Source organism: Ictidomys tridecemlineatus, chromosome 13 (assembly GCF_052094955.1).
Source record: "Ictidomys tridecemlineatus isolate mIctTri1 chromosome 13, mIctTri1.hap1, whole genome shotgun sequence".
NCBI classification, from domain to species: domain Eukaryota; kingdom Metazoa; phylum Chordata; class Mammalia; order Rodentia; family Sciuridae; genus Ictidomys; species Ictidomys tridecemlineatus.
In genome coordinates this window covers 87,325,066-87,345,470 of record NC_135489.1, presented here as the reverse complement: position 1 = coordinate 87,345,470, position 20,405 = coordinate 87,325,066, and the positions used below count along the sequence as shown (strand labels likewise).

The 20,405-nt window shown below is 47.7% G+C and overlaps 1 protein-coding gene and 2 long non-coding RNA genes across 3 annotated transcripts; 1 reads left to right on the top strand and 2 right to left on the bottom strand.

Moving 5' to 3' along the window:
• Positions 1 to 278: 278 nt before the first annotated feature.
• On the bottom strand, positions 279 to 8,128 carry LOC144369954 (uncharacterized). Its single transcript, XR_013429800.1, has 2 exons — positions 8,038 to 8,128; positions 279 to 1,386 (listed from the first exon to the last, which is right to left on the bottom strand). It is a non-coding gene; the product is annotated as an uncharacterized LOC144369954 (long non-coding RNA).
• LOC144369955 (uncharacterized) lies at positions 773 to 8,073 on the top strand. Its single transcript, XR_013429801.1, has 3 exons — positions 773 to 878; positions 6,749 to 6,969; positions 7,114 to 8,073. It is a non-coding gene; the product is annotated as an uncharacterized LOC144369955 (long non-coding RNA).
• A 5,388-nt stretch (positions 8,129 to 13,516) lies between the features above and the next one.
• LOC144369728 (NUT family member 2F-like) lies at positions 13,517 to 19,300 on the bottom strand. The gene is made up of 6 exons (XM_078029836.1): positions 18,639 to 19,300; positions 17,383 to 17,511; positions 16,206 to 16,345; positions 15,354 to 15,730; positions 14,880 to 14,996; positions 13,517 to 14,200 (listed from the first exon to the last, which is right to left on the bottom strand). The coding sequence occupies exons 1-6, from the start codon at positions 19,298 to 19,300 to the stop codon at positions 13,517 to 13,519; spliced, it is 2,109 nt and encodes a 702-aa protein (XP_077885962.1).
• Between the last annotated feature and the right edge of the window lie 1,105 nt (positions 19,301 to 20,405).

The following is a 20,405-nucleotide window of genomic DNA, read 5'->3' as shown; positions in this document are numbered from 1 at the left end:
ATGATTTTTTTTTATCCCATCCCTGGCTTGCAAAACACACAGTTTGGTGTTCATGAAATATTAACACCTTACTATAAGTCTTTTCAATAAATGGCAGGAGGGGGCAAACCATGATATTCAGGCACTAAAAAGAAGCTTCTTTCATTCTTTCTTCCCTTGTCATTTCTTTTGAAGCAGTGATATAAAATATGCAGTGCAGAAAAACTATGTTCTCATTCCACAGGTTTTTAAAATTTTTAAAAAATAATCATACACTGTAATGAATGCTGGAGACCAGATTTTGAAAGCAAATTTTATTTGCTAAACCAAGGTCAAATTGAGGGCCTTGTATACGCTTGGTCAGTGCTTTGCCACTGAGCTTCAGCCCTTACCCCATGCAATCAGTTTGCACTGCTTCAAACTGCTAGACCACAGGTGCTCATATAATAACACTAGTCAAATTCAATTTGTGCAAACTGGCCATGGGAAGGAGCACAGGGTAGAGAGCTTCCTTAGCTTCCAAGGACTGCAGCAGGGTGGTCTCTACTGTAGGCATGACCAGTTTGTAACTGCGAAAATCACTTTGTCATTTCAGGTGCTCCCACTGAAAGAAGGACCAGCCCAGAGGCTCTTTATGGGGAGCCTTCTTGCCGGAGACACCTTGCAAGCTTCCCGACCCATTTCTTCCTCCTGCAGGGTCACCGCTGTCCCTCCTGCATCCCTCGCGCCTGAGCACATGCTTGGATGGAAGGGCGCGCTCACAGGCTGCCATCCAACGGCTCCAGCGTCCATTGGGGGCTCCTGCAGGGAACGGCACGGGCGCGAGCACAGACAGCGGGTTCCCAACGGCCAGCTGGGCTCCCATGGCGGCGTCCAGACTCAGTCCCATAAGCCTCTAGGTACTGGACCCGCGAACCTCTTCGGTCCCCACTGTGTCCCTGCCCGTTCCTCTGGCCCCTGCGCCTCGCCAGACAGCCCAGGCCCAGCCTTGCCTCCCCAGGGATGCAGGCGGCCCGCAGCAGGCCTGGCAGTGAGGGGCGAGATGGCCAGTGCGGCGCCCATGTCGACGCATCCTCCATCCATGTCCCTTGCAGCCTGTGTGAAACCCGGCTCCAGGGCACCTGTTTGGTGCCTGAGAAGCGCGGTCCTGGTCAGCAGGTCTAAGGCTCCTGTAGGTGTCTGACAGAGTGGTGACTGTCATCTTCTTGTTCCGCCTGAAACCTGTGAATGTTGGGGACACTGTCAGCTGGCATCAGGGTTGTTAGCTGAAGGCCGCTCATTTCCCTGTCCTTAGCAACTTTGCAGAAGGGAACACACTGAGCCAAGTGTGCTGAGTCTGCTGTGGTCACCCCGTGATTGACGGGCCATCGTAGGTGGGCTGTTGGTGGACCCATCTGGACAGAGCACCTAAATGATGATGGGAGAACCGTGTGACCACAAGTCGTGTGCAATAAAGAGAGTAATGTTGTCTTATTAATTTGTGGTGCTTGTGTACTGCGGCAGTGAAATTGATGATATGGTCTCGCGTATGCGTTGGTGGGCTGTTGGGGGCCCCTGTGGATATTTCTGTGTGCCAGGAAGTTTTCCTTCCGTTTTGATGGGCATGAGATCACGGGGGTGGATATTTGGGTGAGAAAATGAGATGCTGCGCTGGTCCTGGATGGTTAGTAGGAGTTCAGAGGGCTCTGGTTGTTTTCGCTGTTCCTTTGATGGGGTGGTGGGGTCCCTAATGTGTTGATGTGCATTCATAATTTGGATCTTGCTCTGTCTCGACTGCCTGACAAGAATGTGGTATGTGTTCAGAAGTGTGGGTCAGACAAAGTGGTGATGGTCATCTTCTTGTTCTGTGTGGATATTGGAGATCAAGGGAAATTAAGCTCTGGTTTTTGTAATATTTTACTTGTGGTGGTCTTGTATATATATATTTTTCCCACGAACACACCCTGGGGAGTTTGGATATATATGTGTTTGCATATGGGCTATGTTAAGGAAGGCATTTGGGTAGTTTTCTCTGCACTTTCAATGTGATTGTTATAGTTGGGAAATGGAGGAGGGATATTTGTACATTCTGGACATCATGTTTTGGTACAAGGGATTTTGAATAAATTTTATTTTCATTTCTCATGCACATGTACTTGAGTGTGTGAAAGCTGGTCGGTTACTAATTTCGTGGAGCAGTAGGATGGATATATTCATTGTGTGGTGTGAAGATGGCAGGCTTCTGCATTTTGGAAGACAGGGAGTTATTTCTTCATATTTGGGAGTGTGTGAGCTTGTATATGAAGATGAGATACCTATGGAGAGTTCCTTGTGTATTGAGTTTGTATTAACTACCCCACCTCAGGTGTGTGTGTGTGTGTGTGTGTGTGTGTGTGTGTGTGTGTGTGTGTTTGTGTTGTGGTAGTAGCAATAGTTGTGAAGAGGAAAATATTTAGGTGTCCCTTAGTAGATGTATTTAAGGGACATGGCAATTGAGGTCTGCTTCCGGGGGCCATATATGTATTAAGTAGATGAGACCCTCCGACAGTGGAAGGTAGTCAGTTTTAATCAAAGTCCGCTGACTGGATATACGAAGTCCCACCCCACGCCCCAAACAAAAACTTTCACAGTAACATTTAACTGGTGTTTGGCCCAAACTGCTGGGTATTTGTGCCTAGCCAAATCAGTACATGGAGTTAACTATTACAGTAACATTGAATAATCTTCCTTGTAGAATCCAGCATGTCCCAGGGTGGACAAGCAGAAAATTAAGTTTGGCTGAAACAATTTTCAGAGAAGTTCAGGAAAGACAGTTATGATATGTGCCTGAGAAGCAGAGAACCGACTGATAAACTGAACTACTACCACTTGCAGTTGGCTCCTCTTCCACCCTCTCATGAAATGTGCTTTCCCCTCCCAAAGAGATAACAACCAAAGTGTTCATTCACTGCCAGAATGTAGTCAGAATCCCATATCTCTGTATGATTCTCACCAGTCCACATGTGAGACCCAGTTTGACCTTGCTTAAGTCACAGCTGTGAATTCCAAATACCAGCATACAGTGTTAGGCATATGCAGCCTGCTGTAGGAAGTATAGAATGAGGTATGTGTTGTGATTTGGATCTTAAATATCCACGAAGGGTCTATAAATATTTCCTCATCAGCCTCTGGCAATATTGAGAGGTGATGAAACAGTAGGCGGTGGGTCCTACTGGAAGGAGGTTGCATGATTGTGGACATGCCCTTGAGGGGGATATTGGGACCCTGGCCTCATGCTGTCTACTTTTCAGCTGCCATGAGGTGAGCAGCATTACTCCAATGTGTGATCTCTGCCATGATGTTCTACCTCCATGGAGTCTCCAGAACCAAGAAGCTGACAAAGTATACATAGAAAGAAATCTCTGAAATGTTCAGTCAAAATAAAATTTTCTTCCTTGTAATTGGTTTACCTTACATATGCTTTCAAAGCCACAGAAAGATGATAATGTAATGAGGTAGATTAAAGGTCAAAATGCCTGCTCTATAACACTTCTTAGATATTGCAGGGCAGATAATTTAATGTTATCTTTATGGATTGGAGTTTATTACTCAATTTGACAAGAGTTCTTTCACATTATTGTTTACTCAATTTTTTGTAGAGCTCCTGGGTCTTTTCTCTGAGAAAACTTTCTGTTGTCATCTTGGATTTTTCTTTTTTTAAGTTTTTTTCTTTTCTGTGGATGCCGATGAACATGATTTATTTGTTTGTTTGATTTACTCTTAAGGTTCAAACCCAGGGCCTCACACATCCTAGATAAGCACCCTGGCACTGAGCTACAACCTCAGCCCCTTGGTCTTTTCCTAACTAGACATTGACCAATATGCCCTTATCTTTAGGTTTCTCATCCAGAGTCTTGCATCTAGACAATTGGGAATACAAGGGTTGTTTTAAGTCTCAAAGATATTTGAACCCAGACTGGGCACTATTTTGATAAATATGTTCTCAGAAACAGTTTTCTTAATTCCTACAGTTATTCCTTAATTACTCTCCCTGATTCCATGGCATGCCCATGGTAACCAGAAATAAATTCCACCTAAGAAAGCAACTATTCTATTGAGCATACCATTCATGATATATCCAGTAAACAATATTTACCCTTGTCATGTGAATTAAAACGCATATATGTGTATAAGTAGACATGTGAATCTATACATTCATATGTATATATGTATGTGTGGTATCATATGTGAAGTACAGATAACACTGAAAGTGTAAATGAAAACCACAAGATGTAATAGAGCTTTGTTTCAAGGAACAAGGGAAAGTAAATAAGGAAGAATTGTCAATATACAGAAGAGGGCCCTGAGGCCTAGATTCAGAAGTAAGCACAAAGTGCACTGCTGCAAGAAAATGTGGCCTTCTCCAGGTAGATGTAGGCTCATGTGGTGATGTGCAGAGGGGATATTATTTGGAAGAACTGAAGAACTCTCAGATGAGTAAACCTGCATGAACACTTGTTTGGGCTGCTTACAGAGGAAGTTGCTCTCTTAGTGCCCTTTCTGCATGTTGCTCACCCACTAAGCATTAAAACCTACATATCCTGGTATGTATGGGGCAGGAAGGAAATTCAGAATTAGCATCAGGAGAGAAGAGGTTCTCAAACATCTTAGGCTTCTTTGGGTTAATTTAGATGCAATCACAAACAGGCAGAGTACAACTAGCTCCCTTAGTATTAGCAGTTCTGCGGTTGGAGTGCCAGGGGCTCTCAGATTGTAGCATTAGCAGCACTCCCCATATGTCCCTGGCACCCTGAGCCAGCAACTCTCTATCATGGAAAGCCATCACCAAAATGCTTCAAAACTTCATACATCTTTAAACCTCTTGAATTCAGTAAAGAGAGAAAAGTATTTATGCACTGTTTTATGATATCTTAATGTGCCACTTCCGTATTACACCATGTGAAATGCAACACTAGACAACCTTCCCCACACTGCACGTTTTCTTTAGAATTCATGGAAATGCAGGGTTGTGAGTTGAAGTTTCAGCTCAGAGGTGTGTATAGCACTCACCTAGCATGCATGAGGCACTGGGTTTGATCCTCAGTACCACATGAAAATAAAATGAAGACATTGTGTCCATGTGTAATTGAAAAATAAATACTCTAAAAAGTGCATGTGGCTAGTCAGAAAGTGTTTTGCACTTGGGAATTCCATTGGTTCAACTTCACTTTTTTCCTGAGTAAAAATATTATTTATTGTCTTTATTAAATGGAAGGAGAACCAATACTATTGGTCTAAGTTTATGCTAATTGGGGTTTGGAAAAGTTGTGCAGTGGGCATCCCCACTGTGGGCAGGATTTGTTGCAGAAGGATAGCAGATCGGCTTGCCTCAGCTCACTTTGGTTTTGGCCTGCCAGGCTCAGGTCTTCCTGAGGCAGGGGTAGAAGAGTCAAGGTCAATTAGATGGACTTATCAGAGGGACCCTCAAAACACTCAGGTTTTAAGGATATGCATGTACTGGTATACAGGAAAATGCATCTTTTAAGTCTAAAATTTTAGACTTTTAAGTCTAAAATTGAAGCCTTGTCCACCATTGCAGGAAGCCCTTTGTCATGCTGAATATTTGTTCAGCCTGGATATCTAGCCTCTTCCACAGGATCAGAAAAGAGGTATCTAAGTAAAATGCCATCCCCATTGCCAATTGTAGAAAATTCTATGATGGTTTAAAAGACTGAAGGCTCCAAACATCTCTCTTACATGAGACAGAAGAGAAAGGGCCAACACTTTCCCAGAGGCATTTAAAGAAATCTTTGGGGACTTGGGTTGTGGCACAGTGATAAAATACTTGCCTAGCTGGTGTGAGGTCCAGAGTTCAGTAACCTGCACCGCCAAAAATACAAAAAGGAAAGAAAAAAGTGGTTTCCCTGTCTTTGACATTCATGGCTGACCTAATTATGTCACTGTGACCTAGAATTATATTTGGTCAAAGTATATTTGAGATGACTCCATCCTTCATTCTCTTTCAATGATACCACCATTTGGAATCTCGTTAGCTGTTTTGCCTCTGCTGTATGAGGAGCCTCTTCCTACCCAAACCTCAGGGAAGTCCCATGGTTTCCTGGAAGGATACTGTGTGTGCTTGAGCCCACCTTTGTATTTCTTTTTAAGTAAATGAGCTTCCTTCCCAATCTCCTTATGCAAAAAGTGCCTGTATCACTTACCCTTGTGGTGCAGCATAACTCCTAGTGAGGCCTCAAGTACATGGTTATATTCAACCTATGCATGCCTTTTATCTCAAGTAGAGTAGGTAGAGCTGATTTTACTAAGAACTGGTTACAGGAAAGGCTGCTGGCACTGAAAGCAGACCTGGAAGGTCACCCTGAGGGCAGTTATGAAAGAGAATGACAGAGAGCAATGGAGAGCTGCTAAGAGCTACTAGGTCTGGCTGTTGAAAGAGTTCCTGGGAACTCTCAGTAGCCACTGTCTCCTCCTGTCAGGAACACAGTTGCAGAGCTGTTACCACTGGACACTGAGGGTCACTGTCATTCACTCTTAGGGCTGTGAATGCTAAGATCTGAGATATGTTGTCCCTGGAATGTCAGAACTGATAATATTAAGGGAGGTGCACTTTTCCTATTTGTGGTTGCTCTCCAGATGGATGTTTGAACCCTCAGCCTGTTGGTAACAGAGATGGTTATGGGACAGAGTTCATGCAGGGATGTACAGAGAAGGCCCCTTAAATTAACTGAGGCTATGTAAACAACATAATGACTGGGTTTCTGTTAAGCTTTTGGTCTGTTTTTTCTTCCAGCATCAGTGGAAGGTGCAGGCTAAATATGGAGGCAAGGGCTTGGCCCTGCATCTGTGCACCCTGAGGGATGGAATCTGCAGATACCTCCTCCTTTCAGTCCTCACCCCACAGAGTAGCACAGACACCACAGCAGAAGGCAGCAGCCATGAGAACATTTCTCTACTAAGTGCTTTTTCTTCACTCTTGACAGTGAACTCCCACCATGTACAGCTTTGCCCCAGGTATGCACCTCTGTCCTTCTCCCATGCCAGTTCCCACCTTTGGCCTTCCTCCTATATTCCCAGTGCCCTGGCCTTGCCCTCCCTTTCCTGAGGACTAGCAGGATCAGCTCTGAATGACAAGGATCTTTGCCCCTTGTGTTGCAGGATGTACTGAAGGGGAGATCTCACCAAGACCCTGCCTGAGAGGTTGGCTCACCAGATACCTATGCTACTGTCTTCAATGTCTCTTCTTCTTCCTCTGGGGTCTGATGACTGACACTTCCTCTCAGATTCTGGGCAATAGGAATCATCCCCAGAGCCAGATGTTTCTTTCCAGAGACCTGGAGATGAGACCCAGAGTAGAGTGTCTTTCCTGCATGCATTGAGTGTCAAGCTATAGCTCACTTCATAGATTGGCATCAGGAGGGGGATAGGGATGAGGACTCTTCTTTGGGGCTGAGGAGCCTGTAGTGCTCAGCCTCCAGGGATGAAGGGGCCTTTGTGAAGTCCTGGGTCTGGGACAGTTGCAGCACAGCAGAAGGTGCTGGGAAGCCAGGAGGATGTCTGGGGTATGGAGGGTCATGGTTGTCCTCACTAAACACCTCTGCTTTCTCATGTGGCTCCGGTAGGAGAAGTCCTGCTGGGACCCACTGCCCTTCTGTGGCCCAGGCTTAGAGAAGAGATTCTGTGGTCCAGGGAAGAGTTGAGGCCTGGATGGGAACCATTGAGGAAGACTCGCAACAGTGCAGGAAGATACCAGTGAGCTTTCATTATAGGACCTAGGGTTATGTGACCCTGAATCTCTTAATTTTCTATGAGGTGACCCCTGGTGGGCCAGATCTCCATATAGGACTCATGTCCAGTGCTGTCACTATGTCCCTCTATACCTTGGCTGGCAGCTGATTTAGAAGCACTTTAGTCGGGGTATAACAAAACTTTGGGGCAGCTCCACTGATAATTTCTACTTTGAGGGCAATAGTTGCATTTTCACCAGCTACAGAACAGAAATGGCCCATGCTCAGTCTGTATTGGGTATGAGGGTAGACAGAGGGACTTGGGGGATGTGTAAAAATGAATGGGAGGTATCACCTGTCTTGGTGTCAGACTGAAGTTCTGATGGCCATTCTGCTGGGTGAGTCCTTCCTCCTGGTCCAGCTCTTTGGTTAGGGTCAAGATAGCCATGTGTAGTCCTATGAAAAGCAATAGTTCCAAGAAATGGGGGTGTGGAAAATGGAGCCTGCACCTGGAGGAGAAGAAAAAAATTGTGTGTGGCCTTGGTAGGAAGTGTCCCCAAGCCCAAGACACCTCTGGGACTTGTAGGAAGCATGGATGGTGTCTTCTGGTTCACACCATGGAGTTGTTAAATCAAGACCATGAGCTACCCCACCCAACAGACAAACAGTGCTGAGAATGTAAAGAATAAAAGATAATTCCATGAGTCTAGGTTGACATTCTCAAAGTCTTGTACACAGCTGGATTCCCAACCCAGCCCACCTTGGTGAAAAAGTCCTCTTGGAGTACAGCTCATCAGTCTAGGGCAGGAAATTTAGATCTTGTTACAAGTTGTCCCCTTTTAGATGTCACTCCATTTCATTCTCTTCCAAGTTTCCCATGGACTTCGCTATGGCCAAATGTGGGCCTACCCACATGTTGAAGTTGGGAAACCCCACCAGATGTTCATGATGTCCATCTATACAGTTATGACTTCAAGTGTGATCTCGTCAGGCACTTTGGTCTCTGGATACCTGCACTATTAAACTTCTGGTGGGTGAGCCTCAGGGCCAGTCTTTCTCGAGGTTTACACTAGGACAGAGGGTAAGAGGGTGATGCATACATGGTTTTTCTAGCTGTGCTCCAGCCATTCAGTGAAAGAAAATGTTTAAGGGATCTACTCTGGTCCAGAATGGCCCTGCACATTCTGACATCAGGAACCATTAGTGAAGACTCTGCACCTGTGGGACAATGTATGTCACGTGGGAGGACATTTTGAGACACCCGTATTCGATATACTTGGGCCACATGGCCTCGTGTCCTAGGCAGATGGTGTGTTGACTCTTTACATAGGCAGGGGGAGAGAAGGTAGCACCTTGGACTAGGCTTTATAAACTTCAAATCCAAGGGCATCTGGAATCCCAAATGCTCAGGGGCTGTTCCACTGGCAAGAGAAGTGCCCTATTCTGAAAAAGTGTTCACATGTGTGTTATCACACTCCATCATCACCAGTTTTTTAATCATCAATTTTTATGGGAATGTGTTTAGCTCTCTCTTGCTGCACAGTCTCAAAGACTGGAGAATGTGGAATATTGAGCCTCTATGGGATTGGATGTGTCTGACACTGGAATCTATCATCAACTGAAGCTTTGAGTCCTCTATCTCTTCAGCCTCAAAATCCAAAAACCTGAAAGGTAAGCAAGACATAGAATTATTTAAGAAAAGAATTTCTTATTGGAAAACTCAAGCTGTAGCTTCATAGCAATGAGGATCTGGTAGCAGGCATGGGGAGTACTGCTCAGACCATGGGATGGGCTGGTCCCAGGAGGGATTATTTCCCAATGCGGAAACCATTCTGAGTGCTCCTGACATCACTTAGCACCTGAAGAGAACCATGTGGTCCTTAGTGAACCAGGCACATTCCTTTACGATGCTCCCACACCTATTCCAGGCTTCTCATGTCCCTGCCCTGAACCACACAGAAAAGCCAAGCTTCAGCATCTGGTCAAAGATATGATTTATGGAAGACAACTCTCTCTCTAGGAATGTTGGGGTTAGGACTATATACCAAGAACACAAGACTCAGCAGAGGTCATGTGAAAGTCCAAGCTGTGCTGAAAGTAGTGGAACACCTGGGTTCCCACCCCAACCCACCTTCCAAAGAGGGCTGTATTTCATTTGTTTGAATGGCGAGAATTACATGGATTACGAGGCCAGAGGTGTGTGCTTGGGGCATCTGAGACACTGGCGTTCCCTGATCATGTTTTTTGAACTCTAAATCTTTCTGAAACATCAGGGTTTATTATGGCATTGTTCATGAGCAGGGGTGATCCATATGCTAGAAGATGGTTTATTTTCCAGGTGGTTGGCCAACCCCAAGGTAGTGAAACTTGTACCCTGTGAACAGACCTCACTGATGGTGGACACCCCCTGAGCTTGGCTGGTTACTGCCCTACACCCTAACCCTGAACCTCTAGGCAGTGGTGGAACTAAGAACGTTGAGGTCGGAGCTTCTGGGACTATTAGAGAGTGTCCAGCATTCCAGGTAGAGGGAAGTAATGCTTGGAGATGTAAGTGTTCAGTGGTTTTCTCTGTGGTAGCAGATGCCCTTCCTGGCTGGGTGACAAGCTCCAACAGAGCCAGCTGTTCAACCCATGTTCCCGAGCACTTAGGCCTAGCCCCAGATACCTGACACACTTTTCTGCCATCTCATAGATCATCTGATCAAAGGTATGCATTGCCATTCCTGAAGACCCCTCCACAATCCCTCCTCCAGATTCATGGTAGGCTCCAGTCCAGATAGGGGCCAAAGCACTGGCCTGGGTTCATCAGGATCAGTCACAATCCACAACCCACACTTCATTGCAAGTTGACCTGACCCAACACAGGCCTTGCCTTTGCCTCTTCTGTCCAATCACTCTGACCACCCCATGTGGGCTCCCTGCATCCAGGACATGCTCTATATACTAGAGAGAACATCAAGTACTATACTGGAATCTGATTTCTCTTGAGTTCTTGATGTTTTTGTGTATTGTGACCTGAATGCTTTGGCCTGCAGAATGCATGAGTGAATGCCCTAACCTCCATGAGATGGTGGCTTCAGCGGCTCTTAAGATTTTAATGATGTCATCAGGGTAGAGTTCCCATGATAGTACTAGTGCCCTTGTAGAAAAAGGAAGGGATGCTAAAGCTCTCTTAGCCATAGGAGGTCACAGGCAAGGTAGCCATTTTCTCAAGCCTGGAGGGAAAAACCTCACTGGACATTAAATCTCGCACCATCTTTCTGGGGTTTCCCAAATTCAGAACTGTGAGAGATGAATGCCTGTGGTTTCAGCTTCCCATTCTGTAGCAGTACATATGGCAGCCTTATTTGAGTGAGACAGAGTACAGAGTGCCCTGGGAGCAGGGTTAAAGCCTGAGACAATGATGTACATCTCCACGGAGGATCCAAATGGAATGAGTACTCACTCATGAATTCTGCAGCACCTCAATATCCTAAGCAGGAATTCCTCGGAAAAATGTGGTTGGGTGTCCAGAGAGATCTATACTGGTGCCTCCCCCCCGCATCTCCAACACTAGTTGTGATGTTGCCTGCCATGAACAATCAGATCTATGCTAGAAGGTGAAAATACTAAGTGAGGGACAATCATGTGGAGTCAGAGAACCAACTCTCCATCCTGGCTCACATTACTTCCAGGAATCTCCTGTGACCTTATATCCCCTGAGTGATGGTGATGCTCATTGAGCACCAAGATTGCTTCACTCACAGGATTGTGATGGGCACCTGAGATAAGGCCCATTTCCTCCCCTGGTGTGATGAACTTGGTTGGGAATATAGGTCTCTCAGCTTATCCCTCCCCCCTCAGGATGTTCCCTCTAGTTTTCCTACATCCCAGCCTCCTTTCTCCATGCCACACTTTTCCATCCATCCCCACTGTCCAGCATCACTCAGTAGAGGAGAACGAAGCTGTCTTCAGAAACACTATTTCCAGGCTTACTTCTAGAAACCTGATTAATGTCAGAGGGGCCTGAAGGCTCAAAAGCAGGTCTCTATCCAACTGAGACAGGAGGGCTCAAAGTTGTCAATAGGTACTTGATAAAAATTTGTGACCCTGATTCTGAAGGCATGGAACCTGGGTCCTATGGAGAACCATGGAGTTAGATTGCACATGACAGACCACAAACAACTTCACTTCCAATCACTTTTGTGCATGTCTGAAGTCACCCCAGTTCTTTATCTCACAAATGACACTAAAATTTGGCCTCCTTGCAATTTAAGTATTCTCCTTGGTAGAGTTCCACATTTTGTTAATTGGCAAACCATGTGATATGCAGCCTTCTTTTTTCCTCATTGATTTGTAGGAGAACTTGATTACATTACATTTGGGCCAGTCACACTCAGTATTGGTCAGGCTGGGGTCGGGGTGGGGCCAATACTACATATGGGAGGATCAGAGCACTGCATGAGTGGGGGGTGGGTCTGTCTTGGGATGCAGTCAGGACTTGCAGCCTGCTGGGTCCCCAGTGAGTTGCGGTCAGAACTGCAACTGTAGGGGGGAGAGGTATAAAGGTCGGCCTTGTCTTCTCAACAGGAAGCCTACACAGGGAGACCACAGCCATGCTGGGGATCAGTTGAATAATATTGTCCATCATCATTCAGGAGAGGAGAAAGAAGCTGTCTAGGAAAAAATTGTTTCCAGGGTTATTTCTAGAATTTACTTAATTGCACAGGGGCTTGAAGGCTCAAAAGCAGCTCTCCATCTAAATGAGACAGAAGGGCCCAATGTTCTCAATAAATTGATAAAAAATTGTGCCCCTGTCTGTGATGGCCATGGCTGCCACAAATGCCTCACAGTCACTCAGAGAGTTTTGCTTCCATAGCAGGTCCTCCCCAGACGACTCCAATTTGCAGTGCTCAACAGGACTCAACCCTTTGGGACCCCCTTCAATGGTCCTTAGTGTGGAGTGCCCTAACCATGCCTAAGCAGAAATACTGTGGGTATCTTGGAAGGACACTGTGCATGCCTGAGTTCACCTTTTAAATCAAATAAGTGGAGAACTGCAGGAACTGCTAGGTGCAGTTGTCAGATGATCTCCAGGGAACTGATGGAAGAGGCTGGCTACTGATCCCAAGAAGGCAACATGGCAGTTGCGATCACTAGGAGCTGAGGGTCCCTGACATTCAATCTCAGAACTAGTCACACTAAGATCTGAGAGCCACCAGTTAGTCCTCAGACCTCAGAGCTGTGAATACCAAGGGAGATGTGCTTTGCCTCTTTGTGATTTCTCTTCATAGCAGGCCCTCAGATGATTGGTAAGGGAGATGTTTAACAGGCAAAGATCATAGAGGGATACACAGAGAAGATCCCCTAAACCAAGAGAGGCTTTTCCATGAGGTGATGAGTTGGGTTTTGGAATCTTGTCTGTTTTCTCCCAGGATTAGGGGGAGGACTCATCTAAATCTGGAAACAAGACCCAATAGATGGACACTTGTGCACCCTGGGTCCTGGCAACCCCAGTTATCACCTCTCAGTTCTCACTGCATGGAGGTGCACAGAAAACATGGCAGAAGCTGGAGATTTTTTTTTCCTACCAAACTGCCTTTATTCCCAGTGACAGTCAAACAAGGTACAGTTTCCCACCCAGGATTGAACATTGTGACCCTCCCCTCTCAGTACCTCCCCCTACCCTCTTTCTACATTTACTATACCCTCCCACTCCCTACATTTTTCTGAGAACCCACAGGAACTGTCCTATGTGATGAAGAACCTTTGGACCTTCCAACACAGAATGAAGCCAGGTGAGATCTTGCCTGAGGGGCAGCCACCCCAGAGGCCACCAGTCAACACGACTGTCCTCAGGGCCTCTTCTTCTTTTGGTTGCCTGATGATGTGCACTTCCTCTTCTGAGGCTGTGAGGTTTGAGCCAGCTCCAGATCCACATCTTGCCCTCCAGTGACCTGGAGGGGAGGCCCAGTGCAGGGCGTGTTTTTCATGAAGCATGTGCGTCCAGTGAGAGCACTCTTCATGGACATGGCACCTGGAGGAGGGTGGGAGCTGAGGAGTCCTCTCTGGGGAGGTGGGGCCTGGATTTCTTGATCTCCTGAGCACAGGGTTTCTATTGGAAGGGCCTGGCTCCGGGACAGTTCCCAGGGCAGCAGGCGGTGCTGGGAGCTAAGGAGGAAATCCAGGCTTTGGAGGTCCTCATCCACACTGCAGCCATTGGCTGTCTTATGTGGCCGCCCAGAAGAAGTGGCTTTTCTGGGACCCACTACACTTTTGTTCCCCAGGTTTAAGGAGGAGGATCTGCCGTTTGGGGGAGGATGGTTGGAGTGGATGGTCCCCAATGAAGAAGACCCTTGACAGCCTTGGAGGACAGCAGTGTCCTTTGAACCCAGCAACTCTGGCTCGGCGGTCCTGCTCCTCTTCACGACCTGGGAAGCCACCTCTGTGGACCAGTCCTCCGTGCTGGCCCCTTGATCAGTGTGATGTTTCCGCTTCTCTGCACCTTGTTTGGCAGCTGCCTCAGAAGCTCTTGTGTCCTGTTGGGACATATCATGACCCTGAGGCACCTGCAAAGGTGCTTCTTCACAAGATGAAGGAGGATATGGGCACTGGCCAACTCTTCTTCATGCATGAAATGGGCCACAGGGATTAGGACAATCATATTTCAGTGGGAAGTGGATCTGTTACTCATCTTGGTCTCATAAAAACACACTGAGTGTCTGCTGGACACTCCCCTGGGCTTCCTTTCTGCTTGATATCCTGAACCCTTCCATGGCTCTCATGTCTCCTTCCTTTTTTTTTTTTCCATCCTACATCATGTGTCCTGGAACAGACTCACTCAGGGAGCCATCACAGACAGGATAATGATAACATCCTCTGGGCCACATGAGTAAGGTCCTGTGCCTTCTTCATCTACCTGCTATCCCTTGCTCCCCTCTCCACCTGTGGTAATTCCCTTTCCTGTATACTTGTGTCCCTTTGTCTCCTAGTCTGCCAGGTATTGCTCTGTGCCTTGGTGTCTGTTCTGAAACCCTGGAAACCCTCGTGTCTCTACCTCCTTTGTTCTACCTGGTGCCCCTTTCTCCTTGTCTACCTTTTGTTTCGTCCCAACCCCTCTTGTTCCTGCCGTCCCTGCACTTTATTATCAGGTGTCCCTGCCTCTCTTCTGTACCACCTACCCCAGGTCTACTGGGAGACCTTCCTTCTGCTTTCTACCTGGTCAGTGGTGTGTCTTTCCTGCTGCTCCAGTTCTTTTGTCAGAGCCAAGATATTTATATGTGGCTTGTTGGAAAGTATTTCTTCCAGGAAGCGAGGATGAATTATACTCTCTGCCTGGGATGAGAAGGAAGAGAGTGTGAGTGAACTTGGGAGGAAATGGCCCCAAGTCAAGAGGACTTCTAGGAGAAAGAGGAAGCAATAATAATCCCATGCTCATTTGCATCATGGGGTTGTTATATCCCAACTACCAGCTACACCCATGTATGAGTGCACATGTGTGCATGCACATTCTCTCTCTCTCTCTCTCTCTCTCTCTCTCTCTCACTCACACACACACACACACACACACACACACACACACACACACACACACCATAATAATAATAATAATAATCTGAGATTCTAAGCCAGGAAACTGAATTCCATGAGTGCCGAAACTTTCTATACACCAAGATTGTAGGCCCAGCTCACCTTGTTGACAAAGTTCTCATCAACATAGCTCAGGAGACTTGGATGTGGGTGTAAATCATCCTGTATTGGCTGTTGCTCTAGTCCTTCCTCTCCCAAGTTTGCGCCAAGCTCTTCTGTAGACAAGTAGGAGGGCTCCCACGTGGCAAAGTTTGTAGGCCCGAATAGCTCATCCATGATGTCCATGTACTCTTGGATGGCTTCAGGTGGGATCTCCTCGGGCGCCTTGTTCTCTGGCCCTTTGGTCTTGGCCACCTTGTTCTTGCGTGCCTTGGTCTTGCGTGCTTTGGTCTCAGGCACCTTTGTCTCTGGTGCCTTGGGTTTGGCTGCTAATGAGCGGGCGGACCATACCTTAGGGTTGGTCTTTCTGGAGGTGCACGCTAGGACAGGGAGGACCAGAGTGGTGTGTGAATGAGGATTCCATGTTCATCCCAAATACTTGGTAGTAGGCAGGGTTCAGGGGACTTAACCTGGTATGCCATGCATGAGGACAACCTGACCCAGGAACCGAGGGATATAATAGTGCACCAGATGCAACATCTAGGAGATTCAAGTGGGAGGACATTTGTAGTGACTGGTAATGCATGCACTCTACCCTACCAGGACCCAAGTCCCAGGCAGATCTCGTGTTGTTTCTTTGGATAGACAAAAAGAGAAAGGAGATCCGTACTTGGCCCAGTCAATACACAGTTCATAGCTGAGTGGCAGGGACCTCAGGTGTTAGGGGCTTTTTTTCTTGTAAGAGTGAATCTCCAATACTGAAGGAAAAGTTCTTATTTGGGACAACAACTTGCCTTGGCCTTTTTCACTGTTTGGACACTATCATAGACTACTGTGTGAATGTGGGTACCCTACCTGGCTGTTGGACAGCCTCAGGGACTGGAGGCCTTCGGATTTCCAGCCTCGGAGTTGCAGGAGGAGGTCGGCACTGGAAGACCCCTGACAACTGCATCCTTGGATCTTCCATCTCCTCTGCAGCCTCAAACTCCATGAACCTTGATGGGATTTGGGTAAGGCAGGCACAGGCTGAGCTGAGAATCAGGTTAGCCATACCAGGCAGGTGCTGGTGTGGGATTCTAGGCTATGGAGTATTCTAAGCTATCAGTCAGGAGCTAGTGGCAGGAATGTGGAGTTGCTTCCTGAAGTAGGTCCGGCCAGTGACAGGAGGGAGCTGCTACAGAGGAAGAACTACAGTTCTCGGGAAACACTACATCAACTAGCACCTTAAGGGAATCAGATCTGAGGGACCCAGGCAGGGCCCCTAGCTGATCCTTGTTCTGGCTCTCTCCTGTTTCTGCCAGGAACCACATGATCAGTTTAGTTGTCGAAAATGGTCAGGGATGTGATTTATATCAGGGAACACCAGAGGTCCTGACCCAATTCAGGGGTACTGAGGCTGGGACCTTGGGCCCTGAAAGGATCATCTGGGATACCAAATTACAGGCAGGGTCATGTGGAAGAGAAAGCTAAGCTGAGAACATTGGGTTTCTTCCAATGAGGGTGGGTTCTTCCCTTCCCTTGTTAGAAAGGCTGGGATTATATGGAGCAAAGGAAGTAAGGACCAGAGACATGTCCTGGGGGCACCTGAGGTGGTGGCTGGCCCTGACAATGCACTTCCCACCACCACCCTCTTCTGGAACATCAGGTTGAAGTAGTGGCCACTTTGATGAGTTATAATGGACCTCACTCTATAAAGAGGTACCAGTTCCCAGGCAGGTGGCCCGAGTGAATCTAGTGCAACTTTTGCCCTCTGCAGAGCCAGCAAAGCAGCAGCAGACCCTCTGGCTGGGCTGGTACCTCCTCCCCATCCTGACCCTGAACCTCAAGGCAGAGTTGGAATCAAGAATATGGAGCCTGGAGTTTCTGGGATTGTTGCTGAGAGAATGCCCAGGCCTCAAGCTAGAAGGAGCCACTATTTGGAGAGCTAGATGCCTCGGAGCCCAAACATAGGTAGGTGACAGGCTGTACCAGACCTTGCTGTGCAAACCATGATCCCCCATCAGTAGGCTCTGGGCCTTGAAAACTGGCTCACTTTTCTGCAGTCTCAAAGAAGACCATCCGATCAAAGTTGCTGGTGCGCTGCCATTCCTTCAAACCCTTCCTCAGGCCCTCTTCCATGGTCATGGTGGGCTCTCGTCGGGACAGAGACCGAAGCACTGGGCTGGAATTCATCAGGATCAGTGTCCACAAGGTCACCCTTCTTTATCAGTAGACCAACAACATAATTTCCTACCTTTGTTATATTTGCCCCATGATGTTCAACTCCAAGTATTGACATTGGGACTCCAGGATACTTATACACAACTTTAACACCAAGGGCTACATTGACCAGCATGATTGTGATTGGATTCCTCAAATATCATTGAGGTGTACCATGTGATGAATGTTTTTATCCCCCAACATTCACCCGTTGAAGCCCTAACCCCCAATGGAATGGTGTCTGGAGACTGCGTTTAGTGCTTAGAAGGTTAGATGAGATCCTGAGGGTGGCGCTTCATGAGGGCATTAGTGTTCTTCTGGGAGAAGGAGGAGACACTGTGAGGACACAGGTGAGCCAGCTGTCTTTTCAAGCAAGGAGAGGAGAGAGCAATCATGGGATTTTAGGTCAGTTACCCTTTACCTGGGAATCCTGACTAAAGAACTGTGAGAAAGGAATGCCTTTTTGTTTTTTCACAAATTTTCCATAGCATCATGTATGGTGTCCCAGGCTGACTGAAGACGGTGCACAGAATGGCCTAGGAGCAGTTACAAACTGGGGCAAAGTTGAACATTCCCATGCAGTATCCAAAGACAGCTTCCCCTCGAGTGTGACATCACCAGAGGGTCCTGATCAGGAGTTCAGGACAATGTGTATGGGTAGCCATAGATTTCTGGGTTGAGGCCAGCACCACTAAACCCACTTGTGGTTGGGACGTCCCTTGTGCTGAGAACAATCAGGTCTATGGTGGAAGGTGAAATGACTGGGGGAGGCATGGAGTCAGACAGCCAACTTCGATTCCTGGCCCACATTACCCCCAGGAACCTCCTCTGACCTTGAGTCCTCCATGTGATGCTGATGATTATTGGAAACAAAGATTGCCTGCACTCACAGGCCTGTGATGGGCACCTGACATAAGGCACGTTTCATTCCCTGGTGTGAGGGGAATACATCTGGGAATGTAAGGGTCTCAGCTGGTCCCCTTACCCTCAGGACCTTTCGAGCAGTTCCCCTACATCCCAGCCTCCTCTTTCCAACCCATGCTTTTCCTCCTGACAGAGCTCAAGGGGGAGCCGGAGGAGAACACTCACATGAGGAAGCAGGAAAGTGCTTCCACATCAGGAGTCTGAGGAAGGTGCCTGCGGACCAGGGTCTTGAAGCGCTGCCAGCGCCGGAAGTTCTCATACACGCTGGGAGGTCTGCTGGTGTCATCTGGTGGCACTGCAGCTGGGAAGGTGGGTAGTGCGCCCTCCCCATACACTGTACCTGGCCATTGGCGCGCATTCATTGGAAACATGATGGGGGCCATCTGGGCAAATGGTCGTGGTGCTGGAGGGCGAAGGCCCAGGTGCCAGTGGATCCCATAGTTTTGAATCCCTCCACTGTCTGAGGCAGGTACAGTGGTCCTCGGGGCAGAAGGTGCTGTGAGGAATGGAGCAGGATGCTCCACACCCCCACAGAAGGCCCCTGGGGCCCTCCAGTTGAGGGGTGCCTGAGTGTGGATAATGTTCTGAATATGAGGAGGCCCCACTGGCCTCAGTTGTGGCCCATGTTTTCCAAAGGTGGACAGCCCTGGCACATATGATTGTCCAGGGTAAGTGGACAGCACCAGAGGGTTACCCTGAGAGATAGGCGCAGTCACCCTTGGTGCCGGGGGCAGCTCCCAGAATGGCTGGTGTGTTGGCACAGGGGCAGCTGGAAGAAAGGGTAGGCCCCTGAACGCAGACACGTGGGCACCAGGAGTGAAGTTCATGCCTGCTCTCCGTGATGCAGATGCTGTGGAGGCAAAGCAAAGCGGAGAATGGAGGAGGGAAAATGACAGCAGTTTCTTACTCAGTGGAAATCTGAGAACAAATGCTCCCAGCTCAGGGCCCTTGGGCAGGGAAATTGTGCAGTTTGCAAATGTCCCTTTGAGTGAATTTCATGCTGTGTTCCTTTAGTCATAGTTCTACCCTGAGAAATCTCATTTTCACTACACCAGGATTCCCAGTTGACTGTGACACCTCAGCTTTCCCTGATTCTGAGAGGCCCCTTGTGCATCCTTTGCAGACACTCCATTGGCCTCCTAGGTGACTCCCTAGAAATGGATCAATTTGACCCTATTCAGTGGCACCATGCCCCTCCTCATTCTCACCAATAGGAAAGGGATCTTCTCCAGGGCAAATGCAGGGGCTTTAGGGTCCCTTGTGAAGGTGACAGATTCTAAAAATGATTCCCCCATCACCTCCTCAGCCTTCCTTTTGCTAATACTCCTTGTATACCCCTCCACTTTTTTCCTAGGCATCCACACACAAACAAGAAACACCTGATTTAGATGTCTGCCTAGCTAGAGGCTGAGGAATTGTGTAGTTCACCCAGGAGCACATCCTGCCCAGCATGTGGGTGCTTCTCCCAGCACTTCCCACACCAAACACTAATGGGGGACAGAGCCTGGCCATCTGTGATCCTAGTGCTCACTGGTTCCTGCCATAATGCAGGGAGCTCCTTTCCCAGGGAAGAGGTCTATGTGATAGACACTGAGTCCCACAGATCCTCTCCTGGGCTGACTAACAAAGGTTACTGAGGTTTATGAAGTTGATGGGATGGTGAGGATTGGGGTTTTCCAGAGGTTTTCACAGACACTGGTCATTTTTTTATTGGGCCTGGGAATTAGAGCCGTTCTGATGTCCTTTTCCTTTGCACTCCTAATAATGGGAAGGGAAGTGTCACAGAGACTCAGGCCTGCACCAGCTGCTACCTGCAGCAAGGTTGTTGGGAGCACATTCCTGTTCACCAGGACATTATGCAGAGTGAGGTCAAAGAATGGGAGGTGTACCACACTTCAACACTTGCATGTATTAATCAGGACAGCTGCCTAA

What these genes read in the sequence shown, in the direction of transcription:
- LOC144369728 (XM_078029836.1), bottom strand. Translation starts at nt 19,300, where the DNA reads ATGAACTTCACTCCTGGTGCCCACGTGTCTGCGTTCAGGGGCCTACCC. An exon ending in GCACTTTCCTGCTTCCTCAT is followed by an intron (nt 17,512 to 18,638) that starts GTGAGTGTTCTC and finishes GATGAATTCCAG; the next exon opens with CCCAGTGCTTCGGTCTCTGT. An exon ending in ATGAGAACTTTGTCAACAAG is followed by an intron (nt 14,997 to 15,353) that starts GTGAGCTGGGCC and finishes TTCTCATCCCAG; the next exon opens with GCAGAGAGTATAATTCATCC.